The sequence below is a fragment of the Chiroxiphia lanceolata genome, chromosome 10, assembly GCF_009829145.1.
Source record: "Chiroxiphia lanceolata isolate bChiLan1 chromosome 10, bChiLan1.pri, whole genome shotgun sequence".
Classification (NCBI taxonomy): Eukaryota; Metazoa; Chordata; class Aves; order Passeriformes; family Pipridae; genus Chiroxiphia; species Chiroxiphia lanceolata.
In genome coordinates, this window is record NC_045646.1 from 21,251,078 (window position 1) to 21,266,969 (window position 15,892).

General features: G+C 62.6%; 2 protein-coding genes across 2 annotated transcripts; one reads left to right on the top strand and one right to left on the bottom strand.

Annotated features, from left to right (window-relative positions):
• Nucleotides 1-159: 159 nt before the first annotated feature.
• On the bottom strand, nt 160-6,463 carry PFKL (phosphofructokinase, liver type). Its single transcript, XM_032698288.1, has 22 exons — nt 6,325-6,463; nt 5,695-5,768; nt 5,523-5,600; nt 5,245-5,434; nt 4,893-5,058; nt 4,764-4,808; nt 4,574-4,682; nt 4,180-4,275; nt 3,996-4,088; nt 3,571-3,696; nt 3,418-3,482; nt 3,197-3,260; nt 2,964-3,110; nt 2,813-2,883; nt 2,636-2,723; nt 2,362-2,514; nt 2,106-2,270; nt 1,874-1,935; nt 1,440-1,551; nt 1,260-1,359; nt 1,046-1,151; nt 160-960 (listed from the first exon to the last, which is right to left on the bottom strand). Exons 1-22 carry the CDS (start codon nt 6,407-6,409, stop codon nt 813-815), a joined length of 2,343 nt encoding a protein of 780 aa, XP_032554179.1. The 5' UTR covers nt 6,410-6,463; the 3' UTR covers nt 160-812.
• Nucleotides 6,464-8,404: 1,941 nt separating this feature from the next.
• PROCR (protein C receptor) lies at nt 8,405-10,867 on the top strand. The gene is made up of 4 exons (XM_032697891.1): nt 8,405-8,543; nt 8,669-8,905; nt 9,797-10,063; nt 10,145-10,867. Exons 1-4 carry the CDS (start codon nt 8,489-8,491, stop codon nt 10,255-10,257), a joined length of 672 nt encoding a protein of 223 aa, XP_032553782.1. The 5' UTR covers nt 8,405-8,488; the 3' UTR covers nt 10,258-10,867.
• Nucleotides 10,868-15,892: the final 5,025 nt, after the last annotated feature.

Consider the following 15,892-nt stretch of genomic DNA (forward strand, 5'->3'; position numbering starts at 1 on the left):
TTGAGGATGTGCAAAGCCAGGAAATCTCCTGGCCCAGCATTAATCCAGCTTGGGAAAACCATCTGGCTTTCCTGGCAGGGACTGTCCCCCCCATCCCACCCCCAGCCCTGCCATCCCTCCCTCCCCCTTGGCGCTCAATGACCACTCCAGGCAGGCAGGTTTGGCTCCAGCAGGTTTTATCTCTAGAGGAGGAGGAGCAGCACCACGAGCAGTGCAGGATCCGGGGTCACGGAGCAGCAGTGAGATGATGGACACGGCACCCGGGGCCGCGCGGTGACGTTGCAGCCAAGCGTCATGCAAGGGGGAGAGGGGCTCGCTGGGACCCCGTGTCCAGCCCTCCTGACACCCCACGGGGATGGAGCTTTCCCAGGGCTCAGGGGCAGCCCCAAGCCTCGGGGAGCAGCTCTGGCCTCTCCGGGATGGCACCGCATCCTCCTCACCCCCCTCCCGCACGCGGGGCAGGCGAATACAAAGCAGCAGCAGTGGTTGGCTCAGGCGGTCAGGCCGCTGGACAAGGACTTAAAATACCCCATGATTAAATAATAATAAACTATTAAGGGAAGATCAAGGGTCTGGGCTGTGCAGCTGGGCTCAAGCAACACCTCCCTTCTGCACCTGCACAGGGACCAGACACCGCACCAGTGATTTGGGGCAGGATTGTGCCGTTCTGGGAGCTGGCACCAGGCTCTGCCTGCTTTGAGGGGTCGGTGGCAAAGCTACAGGGCTACTGAGAACAGGGGGATGCAGCGCTCCCCGAGCAGCACTGGGGGGGGCAGAGGACACAGAGGGGGCTGTGGTTTGGGCTGGTGGCACTAGAAGCCCTTCTCGATGCTGAGGGTGCGGCGGGTGACGTGCTCCATCTGCCCCGAGATGTACTCAGTGAGGCTGATCTGGTAGTTGGCGAGCATCTTCAGCATCAGCCGCAGGTTCAGCCACCACTGCTCCTGGGGCAGCCTGTGCCTGCATGGGGAGACACGGTTCTAGAGGGGACAGCCCGGGAATGTCCCCCTGGGAGCTGGTGAACCGCCAGGGCACGGGCACTTACTCAAAATCTGTGACTTTCTTGAGCTCTGTCACAGGGCTGAAGGCCACCACCTTCTTCCGGAGCCCGATCACGCAGGCAGAGTCCCCCGAGTTGGCAAACACACGCCCTGGGAGGGGACACGGCCGACCTTGGCCACCTCGCCGGGAGCTGAGCCCGGAGCAGCAGCCACCGGCCTCCCCCACGCCCACCACGGGACCCCCAGCCCTCGGCTCACCCTTGCTGTAGACTTGCTGCAGCTTCTCCGACATCCACAGCACCGCCTTCACTCCCAGCTTGGTCCCATAGTTGCGGTCAAAGGGGGTCGGGGCTCCCCCCTGGGGACAGAGAAATGGGGCTGTCAGGCCTGTCCAGCCCACGGGGACAGCGGTGGCCCATGTTGCCCTGTCCCCTGTACCTGCTGGAGGTGGCCCAGGACGTTAATCCTGCAGTCAAAGATGCCTTTACCCTCGGAGGAGTAGAGGTTGTAGAGGAACTCGGTGGTGTAGTGCTCATGGCACTTCTCATTGCTGGGGGGCACAGGGAACGGGTTGGGGGGCTGCTCCTTACTCTGCCATTCCCTGTGCTCCCCACAACACCTTTCTCGGCTGCTTTGTTCTCCCTGAGGCCCAGAGCCCTGGCCTGTGTGCCCAGGGGGATCCTGGGGCCAGGGTGGGGACAGCTGTGGAGGCATCCCATGCAGGACTGTCCCCACGGCCGAGTGTGCCCACCGTGTCAAACCTCACAGTGCCCAGGGGCCCTGTCTGGCCACGGGAAGGGCTCAGCTCCGGCCTCGCTCCCCGCCACGGGGCTGGGCTTTGCAGTGACTGTCCCCACAGGTCCCCAACTCACCGCAGCACCAGCCCTCTCTGGATATCTGTCTTCATTTTGTCAGTCAGGTGCTCCACATTGGCCTGCAAGATGAACACCAGGATGCTGGCCCAGGTCCCTCCAGTCCCCTCCGCCGGACCGAGGCACCACTACCATCAACCCTCGGCCATGCTCCTCCAGCTCCTGCCCTGCCCTGCCCTGCAGCCCTCCCTTCCCCGATTTTCCTTCTTCTTTCAGCCAGAAAGCCGCTCACCTTCAGGTCGTGGATGGTGAAGGGGTCTTCATAGACGTAGGCGGCATCGGCGCCCACGGCGATGCCGGTGACGGTCGACAGGTACCCGCAGTAGCCGCCCATGGTCTCCACGATGAACACGCGGCGTTTGGTGCCCGAGGCCGACTGCTTGATGCGGTCACAGCTCTGCACCAGGAGGAGGGGGGGGTCACACCGGGAAAACCTACCTCTGCCTCCCAGGGCTGGGAGGTGAGCTGCCCCCCGGCCCGGCCCTCACCTCCATGGCCGCGTTGACGGCCGTGTCGGAGCCCAAGCTGAAGTCGGTGCCGGGCACGTTGTTGCTGATGGTGGCGGGGATGACGCACATGACGATGCAGAGCTCCTCGTACTGCCCGCGCGCCTCCACCAGCTGCAGCACCCCCTCGTACGCCTGCGAGCAGGGACGGGGAGATGCCAGCCCCGCAGCCAGCCCCACCTCCCAAAAGCATTCCTTTGGGATGCCCACAGCCCGCCCTGGCCCCCAGGAGCCAGGGCTGAGGGTCCCCCCGCACCTCGAACCCGCCGATGACCAGCAGCCCCTGGATGTTGAACTTCCGCACGTTCTCCACGATCTTTTCCATGCAGGTCTTGGGCAGTGTCCTGTGGTGGTGGGGGGGAGGAGAGATCGTGGTGGTGAGGACAGGGATGTCACCTCCCCTACACCCCCTGTCCCCCAGGGCTGCACTCACCGCTTGGTGCCCAGCATGGACCCGCCGCGTCCCAGCCATCCCGCCACGTCGTGCCAGCCCACCTCGCGGATCTGCGGGCGGGATTAGGGGTGGGAAGGGCACCCCATCACCCCCGTCCAAGCCCAAACCCACCCCCTGGGACACCCCTTACCTGCCCCTTGGCCAGGCCCTCGAAGCCGTCGCTCACCACGTAGATGGTGTGTCCCTGGCAGATGCTGATGCGCACGGCCGAGCGCACGGCCGCGTTCATGCCGGCGGCGGGGGCTCCCACGTTCAGGATGGCCAAGCTGAAGGGGCTCTGCGGGGACAGGGAGGGGCACAGCACATCCATGCGTGTCCCCAAGGTTGGGGGTGGTGTTCCCTGATCTCCTCATCTCCCCTCACCTTCTCCTGCGCCGGCTTCTGGTGCGCCAGCAGCTTGTAGATGTTCCAGTTGTTCTCGAAGCTCCTGCAAGGACACGGTGAGGTGTCCCCAAGGTATGTTTGGACCCTGGGGTGGGGTGGGGGGAATACCCTTCTGGCTGTGGGAGCCAGCGGTTTCCCAACAAGGAGAAGCCCTCATCCCATAGGGATGTCTGCCTCAATCCCCAATCCCTGCTGCTCACCCCCCACGGAGCTGGATGGCCTCCTCAAACCTCTTCTCATCCATGGCCTTCTGCACATCCTTCGTCTTGGGGGCAAGGCAGAGACACAGCACTGTGACAACCACACCTGTGGGGTGGGGAGTGGGACCCCCACACCAATGCCCCGGTACTCACCACCTGGACACACTCCATGAGCGGCAGCCGCACCGACTGGTTCCCGGAGAGGCTCACCACACACGCCGGTGTGTCCGGCGTGGCCTCCAGCAGCGCCATCACTGCCTCCATTCCCATCTTGCTGCTCTGCAAAGGGACAGGGGCACCCGTGACACCGGGGCCACCAGACCAGCTGGGTGGGATGCTGGGGGTGCTCCCACAGGCTTGGAAACCACACGGCTGCCGATTCACAGCCGGAGAGGTGATGGTTTTACTCAAAAACCCCATGAATTCTGCAGGAAATGACAGGGAACGGGCACATGGCTCTGCCTGGCACAGCAGGGCTGAGCCCATCAAGCTTCATCCCAGCTGGCAAGTCCTTTTCCACGGGCAGAGGGGTGGCAGGAGCAGGGCTCCCCCTCTCCCTGTCCTCCCCCGGGACCTACCAGCACGCGGTCGAAGGCCGAGGGGGTCCCTCCGCGTTGCACGTGGCCAAGGACAGTGACGCGCGTGTCGAAGCCCAAGCGCTGCACCACCAGCTGCAGGGGAGAGGGGGTGTCACGCCGGGGACCCGCTAGGGACCCACCGGTCCCCGTGGGCACCGGAGCAGGCGGCAGAGAGGGCACTCACGTCCTTCACGTAGTTGGAGGAGATGGGTTTCCCGCTGCGGTCGATGGCGCCCTCGGCGATGATGATGATGTTGAGCCGCGACCCTCGGCTGCGTGTCTGGCACGAGGGGAGGGAACTGAAACTCCCGGTGGCCGTGTCCCAGCACCCTCCCCTCCCTGCTGGTGGCCGCTGCCCCGGGGGTGGCTCAGGTCACGGGCAGCCGAGCCCCCGCCAGCGCTGCCCCTGGCACGCGAGGGCTGGATTTGCGCTCGGCTGAGTGCCCCGGCTCACAGGACAATGGCGGCGGCTCCCGAAGCTTCGCGGGGGCCGGGCACTGGCCCGAGGCTCAGCCCGGGCTCCTGAGGGGAATCTCCGTGGGGAAACAGGAGACAGGACTGTAGGAGACCCCCCTCACCTCCCCCAGCCTCTCGCACATGAGGTCCTCCCAGCCGTCCTCCGGAGGGGATTCAGGGATGAAGAGCCAGTCAGCGCCTGAGGCCAGGCCGGACACCAGCGCCAGGTACCTGGGGGGACACGGTGGTGGCAGCCCCGAGACATGACATCCCACATCCCATCCCACCGACGGGCTTCCCTCGGGGCCTTACCCGCAGTGGCGACCCATCACCTCCAGCACGAACGTCCGCTGGTGGCTGCAAGGACACGGGTGGGAGGACATGGAGTGGGTGTGATGCCGGGGGGAGGCCCAGCACTCCCCCAGCGCCTGCCCTGCTCACCTCTGCGCTGTGGTGGTGATGGCGTCGATGACCTCCATGATGCGGTGCAGGGCCGAGTCGGTGCCGATGGTCATGTCGGTGCCGCAGAAGTCGTTGTCGATGGAGCCCACCAGCCCCACGATGTTCAGGCGGCAGTTCTGCCGCGCCACCTCCTCGCTGATCTGCCCTGGGGGGGGGGTCACAGCCACCACACTGGTTATTCTGGGGCGCTCACATCCCCCCCGTCACCAGTGGAGCAGTGTGGGAGCCCAGCCCTCCTCGGGGTCACAGCAACGGGGTGAACCTCCAGATCTCAACCCCGCTCCGACGCCTTCTGCGCTCACCCGGGGGCTTTGGGAGGGGGTTCACCCACCGTCTCGGACCAGCTCGTCCAGCAGCCCGGCCCACTCGGAGCGGAAGATGTCAGCGCCGGTGAGGCTGCCGTCGCCGCCGATGACGCACAGGTTGGTGATGCCGTGCTCCACCAGGTTGCGGGCGGCGCGGAGCCGCCCCGCGCGCGTCGTGAAGGCCTTGCAGCGGGCGCTGCCGATCACCGTCCCGCCCTGGGGGCACAACGGGGGCACGCGGCTCGTCACCCGGACTTGGGGAGCTGGGATCTGGGGGTCCCACGGCCCCACCGGTGACCCTCACCAGCTGGATGATGTTGGAGACGCTGAGCCAGTTGGCTTGCTTGATGTTGTCGCCCCCTTCCACCAGCCCCTCGTAGCCCTGCGGAGAAGAGCAGGGTGGAGGTGAGGGGTACCCTGGCACGGGGGAGGTGGGTGCCTCCCACATGTGACAGGGAGCAGGGGGGTATCCCAACCTCATAGATGAGGAACACCTTGGCTCCCACGTATATCCCCATGCGGGTGACGGCGCGGACGGCGGCGTTCATTCCTGGAAAAGCGAGATGTGACCTGGGACGTTCCGTGGGATCCTGTGCCCCACGGGGGGTGGGATCCTGTAGGTGACCCTGAGGGGTCCCCTCGACTAGGGTGAACCTCGTGGGACCCTGAGCCCCACAGGAGATCAGATCCTGCAGGTGACCCTGAGGTGTCCCCTAGAGTGAGTGGGACCCACGTGGGCTGAGACCGGGCAAACTCCACGCACGGGTGGGAGCTGTGGATGAGCAAGTGGCCGGGACCGAGTTGCTTATCGGGGAAAAGAGACCGGCCCCTCCGTGAGGCTCCCCCCGCGGGCCCGTGCCTTGTCCCAGGGGTGATGGGGACGGGGAAGCGCCGCGGGCGGGACGCACCGACCCTCCCCCGTGGGGGCACACGGGACGGGGGTGTCCCATCCCCGCGCCCTAGGGCGCAGCGCGGGCCGCGGTCCCGTGGACTCTGGCCCCGGGCGGTCACGGACAGGGGTACGGGCACGGACACGGGCACGGACACGCGGGGAGGCCCGGCGGCCTCCCCCCCACGGGCCGAGCCCCCCGCCCCGCCGGGCGCACCTTGCGCGTCGCCGCCGCTGGTGAGGACGGCGATGGCCATCCCGGCCCCCGCCATCCGCAGCCGCTCCAGCTCCGCCGCCGCCATCGCTGCGCTCCCGGCACCGGCAACGCCGCCGCCGCCCCGCCCCGGGACACGCAGGGACCGCGGACACGCCCCGATGGGGGACAGGCAGGGAACGGGGACACGCCCAGGAACACGCCCCGGGACACGCACGGAGCAGGGACACGCCCCGGGACACGCCCCGTCGCCCGGAGCGGCGGGCAGGGTACGCGTCGCGCCGTATCGCGACATAGTGCGCCATGTCGTGCCGGACCGTGGGGACATCCCGCGCCACCCCGTCCTGTGTGAGATGCGTCCCAGAGTCCTGAGGGAACTGGCGGACGGAGCTGCCAAGCCACGCTCCAGGTTATTGGAAAAGCCGTGGCAGGTTAAGTCCCAGGTGACTGGGAAAAAGGAAACGTTGTTCCCGTCTTTAAAAAGGGTGGAAAGGAGGAGCCTGGGAGCTACCGCCCCGTCAGCCTCTGTGCCTGGGAAGGTCATGGAACAGACCCTCCTGGAAGCTCTGCTGAGGCACAGGGAGGACAGGGATTCAGGACAACCAGCACGGCTTCACCAGGGGCAGGTCCTGCCTGACCAACCCAGTGATCTTCTGTGGTGGAGTGACTCCATCAGTGGACAAGGGAGGGGCTACAGAGGACATTTATATGGATTATAAAGTCATTTATCTGGATTGCTGTGAAGCCTTGGACATGGTCCCCCACAACATCCTTCTCTCTACACTGGGGAGAGAAGGATTCAATGGATGGACTGTCAGATGGACAAGGAAGTGGTTGGATGGTCCCATCCAGAGGGTCGTGGTCAGTGGCTCAGGGTCCCAGTGGACACCAGTGGGCAGTGGTGCCCTCAGGGTCTGTGCTGGGAGCAGTGTTATTTAAGATGTGCATTAATGAGCCAGAGGATGGATCAGGGGCACCCTCAGCAGCTTTGCAGGTGACCCTGAGCTGAGGGTGCAGGGACACACCTGGGGGACGGGGCCATCCAGAGGGACCTGGACAGGCTCTGGAAGTGGCCCTTGGGAATCTCCTGAGGTTTAACAAGGCCAAGGGCTGGTGCTGCAGCTGGGTCAGGGCAGCCCCGGGATCACTCCAGGCTGGGGATGAGCAGATGGAGCAGCCCTGGGAGAAGGGCCTGGGGGGCTGGTGGGGGAGAGGCTGGACATGAACCAGCCCAGACCCCCCCGTGCCCTGGGCTGATCCCCCAGCGTGGGCAGCAGGGCAGGGGGGGATTGTGCCCCTCTGCCCCTCAGGGGAGACCCCCCTGCAGAGCTGCTCCAGCCCTGGGGAACAGCACAGGGAGGACATGGAGCTGCTGGAGAGAGTCCAGAGGAGGCCCCAAGGTGGTCAGAGGGCTGGAGCAGCTCTGCTGGGAGGAAAGGCTGGAGAGGTGGGATTGTTCAGCCTGGAGAGGAGAAGCTCTGGGGTGACCTGATTGTGACCTTGCAGTGGCTGAAGGAGCTACAAGAAAGATGGAGAGAGACTATTGACGAGGGCCTGGAGTGAGAGGACAACGGAGAATGGCTTCCCAGTGCCAGAGGGCAGGGGTAGATGGGATATTGGGAAGGAATTCTTCTGTGTGAGGGAATTCCCACCCCTCATCTTAGCTCCCCCGAGTGTCACCCCCTTCCAGGGAGGGGGGTCCTGGTGCTGGATGCCCACTCCAGGCCTGGTGGGTGTGAGGCTGCTCTCTCCATCCCTCCCCCATTCCCTGGGAATGGTCCCCATCACCGTGTCCCCACTGGTCTCCCAGGGGAGCAGGATGGACCCTGCCCAGCCAAGGGATGGGGAAACTGAGGCAGGCACTGGCTGCTCGCCCAATTCCCTCTGTCCCGAGGTGATTTGGAGCCTCATCCCGCATCCCGGGGCGCTGCAGTGCCCGGCATGTCCGGCAGGGAAGGGGTGCGGGTGGGTCGGGTGAGGAAATGGGAGAGACCTGGCTGGAGTCCCGCTCTCCTCCTCCCACAGCCCCACCTCCCCGGCCGGCTTAACATCCCATGGGCCAGCCCGGGGCCACCATTCCGTGCCCACCGCTGTCCCCACGCCGAACTCCCGGCCGGGCCAGCCTCGGGGCCACCGTGCCGTCCCCATCCCCGTGCCCGTCCCCGCGATGCTGCGGCTGCTGCTGCTCTGCGGGGCCCTGGGCTGCGGGGCGGAGCAGGCGGGTAAGGCAGGGGGACGGGGTCCGAGAGCTCGGGGTTGGCGTGGGGGGACACGGGGGGTGGCGGGGGGTGGGCGCGGGGCTCGCGGGGGTGACGGGGCGGTGCGTGATGTCCCACGTGTCCCGCAGCCCCGCTCACCTTCACCATGGTGCACTACACCCGCGTCTTCGAAGGCAATTCCCTCTTCTGGGGGAACGCCAGCCTGGACGGGCGGCTCAGCCACGTGCTGGAGGGGCACAATGTCACCCAGGTGCTGCCGCTGGAGCCGCCCGACGCCTGGGCCCAGCGGCAGAAGGACGTGACCACCTATCTCAGCAACTTCAGCAACCTGGTGAAGCTCTTCAACAAGGAGAGACCCATGGACTGTGAGTGGTGCCCGGGGGGCACTGGGGCGGGGGAGAACCCTCTGCCCTGCCAGGGCACGGGGATGGCTCTGCAGGGACAGGTGGGCAGAGGGGTGGGGACACGACCATGTGCAAAACCTCTCTGTGGGCAAAGGGAGCCCTTCTGTGGAGCCGGGAATTTCTCATCCGGAGCCTGCCCTGAGAACGGGGTGAAGCTCAACCTGCTGCTGCTCCTCGGGAAAAGGGCTGGGACTGCAGCTGGGGGGTACAGTGAGGTGTAAGTACCCTGCCTGCATCCCACCTGTATCCCACCTGCACCCTGCCTGCATCCTGCCTTCTTGCTGCCTGCTTCTTGCCTTCATCCCAGCTGTATCCTACCTGTACCCTGTCTGCATCCCACTTGCTTTCTGCCTACTCCCTGCCTGCTCCCTGCCAGCATCCCACAGCTTTCCGGGAGCAATGAGATGCTGCTGGTGATGGTTTCGTGCTCCCGCACCTCTCCACAAGCCCAGTTTCCTCTGCTGCTCCTGCCCAGGCTGTGCTTCACCTTCCTTTTCTTCCTTACCCCCAAAGCTGTTCTTCCCCAGCTCCACATTTCTGTACCTGTTCCTTGGGGAGCCCTGTGTCACCGCAGGGTCTCTGGTGTGACACCCCCACGTCCTGGTGTCCCCCTGCTCCCTGGGTGCATCCATCCAGGAGAGCAATGGGTGCCCCGAAACCCTCTCATCTCCATAAAACTAGATCTGTGCTGTTGGGAGATAAGGGAGGGAAAATAATCCCGGCCGCTAGAAAAGCCACTGAGGGGGAGCAGAGCCGTGGGTTGGGTCGGCTGTTGCAGGGCTGAGACCGTGAGAGCTCAGGGCACGGTTTGGGTGGGAGCTGGTGACCCCGTCTGTCCCTCTGTCCCCACAGACACCCAGAGGCTCTGCTGCCACCTCGGCTGCCACCTCTTCCCCAACGGCACATCCCACAGCTTCTACGAGGTGACCCTCAACGGGACGGCCTTCCTGAGCTTCCACGTCCCCAACGCCACCTGGCAGCGGCGCTGGCCCGGCCAGCACCAGGTGGCCGCCTTTGCCAAGACGGAGCTGATGAAGTACCCCATAACCACACAGCACCTGCAGCACTTCCTCAACACCACCTGTGTCAGCATCCTGCAGGCTCAGAGCGCCGGGACAGGTCTGGGCTGGGGCCGGGGCTGGGGCCAGGGATGGGTGGGGTGACCCCGGTTGTCACCTCCGTCCTTCTCGGCTCTTGCAGGAAAACTCAGCGTGCGGTCGCGCGCTCCACTGGTGCTGGGGCTGATCCTGGGGACCCTCTGCTTGCTGGGCATGGCCGTGGGGATCTTCTGGTGCACGGGAGGGAGCTGCTAACGGAGCTGGCAGCTGTCCTGCGTCACCCCATGGACACAGGGGATGGACCCATCATCTCCCTGTGGATCCGTCATCTCCCTGTGGAGGCAGAGAATGGACCCATCACCTCCCCATGGATCCATCATCACCCTGTGGAGGCAGGGGACAGACCCATCACCTCCCCATGGACATGGCAAGGGATGGATCCATCATCTCCCCATGGATCCAGCATCACCCTGGGGAGGCAGGGGCTGGATCCATCATCACTCCGTGAATCCGTTGACCAAGCTGCTCCCCCACAAGGGATGCACGTCCCCAGTGCCACGGGCTTTGCTCCCAAGGGACACCAGTGGCTTCCCTGCCCTGTCCCAGCTGGACTGACGCCCCCAGCAGCCCCTGCCCTGGGGATGCTCCCCATGCTGGGCTGGCACGATGTACTGAGACTCCACAGAAACACACCTGGCATGGATGGAAAAATGGGGAAGAGGGGGGTGGTGGGGAAACCAGCAGGAGAAACAGCCAAGGAATGGTTAAAAGGATGGAGTTAAACCCTCATCTATCCCTGTTCCAGAGGGGTGGAGGGAGGATGTCACACCTTGTGTAATAAAAGCACCCATCAACTCCCACTACACCTTTGGCTGCTCTCATTTCCCTCAGCAGCCCTGTTGGGGGCTGTGGATCCATCACAGGCTGTGGATCCATCACAGATCCATCATGGATCCATCACAGGCTGTGGATCCATCACAGATCCATCACGGGTCCATCACAGGCTGTGGCTGCCGGTGCCAGTCCCAGTGTCTGACCCTGGGCTGTGCACTGAGTTTTCCAGGCCTCTGGAAAGAGGCTGTTGGTGTTTGCTGGAGGGGTTTGCAGCTCCTGAGCTCGTTTCAGCCTTCCCCCGGCTTTGGTTTGACTCAGTTAAGTCACTTTCCCACTGTTTTTCATTCCAAGGCCAAGCACAGACAGCTGTGAGGGCCAGTTTTCCACAGTCCAAGTCCCAGCTAAAAACTCCTCTTGACTGTTTAAACTTTGGTTGTATCAATAATAAATTCTTGGCCTCGTTTCCCTTTCACCCAAAGGAAGATTTTGAGCTCTCCTGCTCATCTCCACCTCTCCAAGGACAGGAAGGGCTGGGGATGAGCCAGGAGCTGGCTGGGGACAGTGGTGGAGGGGACAGCACAGGAGAGAGGAGCTCTCCCGCATTAACTTCCAGCTCTTTCCTTTCTAAACACCCTGTGAGCAAGTTGGGATGGAGGAAGAGGGGAAAAGAGATGTGGGACAGAGGGGATGGGGAGATGACCCTGGGAGTTGTCCTCTAGCAGGGATGGAGAAGGAGGTGTCCCAAGCCCATACCTCATCACCCTGGCCCACGGCCATCCCTGAAGCAGCCCTCGCCTCCCCAGGCTCCAGGGGCAGGGACTGGCGTGTTCCCCACCCTGCGGAGGCTCCGAGAGGCCGGAGAATCCAAAACAACAGGGCTGAGGCACGTGAGCATCATCGCCTTTGGCAGGAGCTGTGCTGAGGGACAAGCACTGCCTGTCCCTGCCACGGGCATCCAGGGGTTCTGAAGGTCACACACAGTGGGTTTGCTCCCCATGGAGGGATAAAATCCCCTCCAGTCGGGGGAAACGGCCACATTCCCGGCTCTGCTTTGGGTTTCGGACTTGGGGCATCTCTGCTGCCTGCACGTATTGCATCGTGGTCCCCAAGAGCCAGAGGGATTCTCATTCCCAGTCCCCCCCTCCCTGGGCTGCAGCTCCTTGCTCGGGCTGGGATTGCAGAGAGCGGATCCTGTGGGATCCCCACGGCTGCGATGGAGCCCTTGGATAGCCGGGAGGGCACCCAGGGCAGACCCAGGCTGGAGAAACCAGGGAGGTCTGGAATAGCAGGTCTTGTTTTGCTTTTTGCTTCTGAAATGCGTCATCTTTTGGACAGATGAGGAAGCCTCCACTTGGAGCAGCTCTGGAAAAGCCTCTTTCCTGCTCGCAGGCCCCCCGCGCGTGTCCGTCGCAGCAGGAGAGCGCTCCAGGACGGAGCCGACTCCGCTGCTGGTCTGGAGTTCCCACAGGGGGATGGGGCAGCACCTGGCAAGGGGAACCCCCAAAACTGCAGGACCCCAGGGAACAGCCTCACCTCGATCTGTGTCCAGGGGCAATGCATCCAAACCTTCCACCCCCATCCCTTCCACCAGCATTGGTGTCCCACAGGGACATGGTGACGAGCTGCAGAGGGGTTGTGGTGGCAGCACCCACTCCCAGCACACTGTAACCCCAAACTTTCTCCTCCTCATCCCAAACCTCCCAAAATTTCTCTTCCTCACCCCAAAACCCGCAATTGCCTCATGGCGGGGCCACCAAGGTTGTGGCAAGCTGGGGACGTGCGACCCGGCTGCCCCAGAACTGGGAGCTGGGCTCCTGTTCTGTCACTCTTCCAGCAGGGATCAGCTCCCTGGCAGCTGGCAGCCACATGTGTGGCCCATCCTTTCCCAAATTTGGCCGTTCTTCCGCCCCGGATCCCAGCTCAGGACAGTGTGTCGCCGCGGATCTCGTCAGCCGTGGGGGTTTTCCATTTGCTCCTCGGGGGTTTTTCAGGTCCTGGTTTGTTCTGTACACAAACCTCTGGCAGCTTTCACCAGCCCCCGGAGTGAAGCATCCCGGTTTTCTGCAGGGATTGCCGGGCAAGGCTTTGTTTTGCACGCATGGTTTCCATCACTCCGCTATCGCTGCCTTGGATAAGAGCTCAGATAAGACCTTGATCCCTGCCCCCTGCTCCAGTCAGACCAGTGAGACCATGCCCACGTGCCAGGAAAGAGCTTTTCCCTTCGTCTCCAGCCCACGGGAGACTTGGATGGGGTGGGAAGGTCTCCCCCCACCTCCAGATTCCCTTTTGGACATCAGCTCCCTCTGCAAGGTCGGCACCTCCATCCGTGTCCTTCAGGAGACTTCGTGCCCTAGAGCCAAAGGGCTGGATGGCTCCAGGAGCTGCCCAAACCTCCTGTGCCTGCTGGGGTGGGGAGGGGGAGAAAAGTGGGGCTGATGGGATCCATCTGGAAGGAGGAAGGGATTATCCCTGTAAACACCTCTTACGCACTCGGAGCCTGCACTGGTGTCATTGTGGCTTTTCTGGACTAAACAAACCACGTCCTTCCAAATTCCCGGAGGTCACAGTGTCACAGCCCCAGATGTTTGAATTCTGGGCTTTGGGACACCCTTGTTAACCCCCAGGGGCTGCACTGGGGTGAGGGGATCCGCTTTTTTGGGGGGGATGGAGACTGTTTGGGATCTGCTTTCTAGCAGCCTCCTGCTCCCACATGGAAGCAAGCGGCTCCCTGGAAATACAGCAGAGGAAAGGGCTGTGCTGGCCAGTCCCTCCTGGCAGGGCAGGTGGGTGCCCATCTCTGCCCTCTTCCCTTCCTGCTCACCTCCCAGGTGAGCTGCAGGATGCAGGAGAAAGCTGGCCAGGAGCAGGGATGCGCGGGTGGCAGCCGGGATGAAGGCAGCGGGATCCCACCCATCCCACCACACCTCCAGGCCCATGGGCTGTCCTCTCCCTGGGCAATCCAGGGATTGGCAGGGGAGCTGGGATGGGGGCTGCTAGCTCAGGTTCCGGTGAGGAATCACGACCTCACCTTCCCTTCCCAGCTGGAGGCTCCCATGGCAATCCCAGGTGCCCTCAGAGCAATGTTCTCCTGGCACCAGCCCCCTCTCCCTCCTGCCCTCCCTGCTGGCTCCGGAGCAGGAAGGTTCAGACACAGATGACTCAAAAATAACACGATTTTTCTTTGGAAGAACCCAATGCCTTCCTGAGCTGTACTTCCAGAGAAGTTCTCATAGGAAAATGGCTGTTTGGGAACACTTCCCAAACACTTGCTGGACTTGGAAGCCTCTGCGTGGCTGAAGCCAAATGGAAGCAAACTCCCACCCCTCAGGATCCCCACACTGAGGGCTGAAGCTCCTTGGAGCAGCCCCAAAACCTCAGCACCTGGTCTAGGATGGGGAATGTGGCTTTAGGTGCAGCCAGCCAGGCTGTGGAGGGAGAGGAGACATGGATAAGGCTGCAGGGCATGATGGAAAAGTAGATCCAAGCCCTGTTTTCGCCCCCATCATCAACCTGCTATGGAATCTTCATTCCATCTGCTCCTTCTCCTCCCCTGGGATGGGAGGGATCTATCCAAAGGGTGGGAACTCAGCGCTGATGGAGGTGATGACATCTAAAATCCAGCCAGTGGTGAGGCCCTGGAGGTGATGAAAACCATTCCCTTCAGGAATAAACCAGGATCCCATTTCAGCCAGGCCTCCCCAAAGCAGCACGGGAACGTGTTCCAAGGACAAGTGTTTTCCTAGAAGGACTGAAAAACACACCTCTATCCTCACCTTTACAAGGATCCAGGGTAAAAGAGAAATTAGGAAATTAGGGTTTATTTGGTCCAGTTTGGGAACAGCATTGCTTAGGAAGGGCTGGAAATCCAGGCTGTGCGTGACAGAATTCCCAGCTTGGAGATTCGCGCTGTCCGGATCCTTGTTTGGTCCCTGACCAAGATGGGAACACATAAACCCCCCGGGAAGCATTTATAAGTATAAAGGATCCAGAAACCTGTGGAAATGTTTGAGCAAGCACTGCTGTTGCTGCTGGGAAAAAGCCTGGAAGCCCTGGAAGCTTTGTCTGGAGGTGGGAAAGGCGAAGGACACCCCCCCACAGCGGGAGGGAAAGGATGGAAGGAAGCAGGGTTGTCTGCTTGGAATTTGGGGCTTTTTTTCCTGTTTTCCTCCTTGCTGCTGTACAGTTCAGGGCTCTGCAGCCATTGTTGAGCTCCCCGAGGAGTCCAGCCCCACAATGCCATAAAAACAAACCACAGGAAGGAAAGGGATTAGCAGGGAAAGGAAAAGCAGCAGCGGGAACAAGGAGCCAGGCCCAAAATAAACCCACTGGCTGCTGCTGGGGGTGCAGGTAGGAAAGGTTACAACTTCTCCAGGGGGAAGCTGGGACTCTGGAGTGAAATCCCAGCTTTTTGGGTTTGTTGCTACAGGTGAGCACTGGCAGCAGGGTTGCAGGGGGCTGGAATAACGGGAATCAGCCCCGTGCACAGGGATACGGGAAGGAATTTCTTTGAAATCGGAGGTTTCCTAGAAATCTGAACTGAGGGGGAGCAGAGGCAGAGCTGCCCTGCAGCACCTGGAAAAGGCTGGGCAGCCGTGGGCAGAGGGAGCAGCCTCAGCTGGGAATACAGCTTATCCTAAGGGATTTTGAGGAAGACCAGGCAGGGAGTCCAAGGGTTTGGCATCCCGGGCTTGTCTCGGCCCGCTGGGCTCTGCCAAGGCAAATGGACAAAGGATCCAACAGGAAAACTTCCCAGTGCCGCAGCTTCCGCTGCGTCAGCTCCCGCTGGAGCCCAGGGCTGGGTGGGACGGGGCTGGATCCAGGGCAGCAGGGATACAGGGGCTGGACCAAGCTGTTCCCACCTCACCGAGCTCTTCCAGCTCCCAGTAAGGAAAATAAACAACAAACCGAAAACAAAACAACCTGGAGGCTCCACCTGCTGCTCCCCAGCTCACAGTTCCATGTGGAGGCAAACCACATCCCATCCACTTCCCCAGAAAGGGAATGGGGGGTAAGGCAGCAGCTGGGAGGATCCCACTTTCCAGCCCCCAAGAGCCCT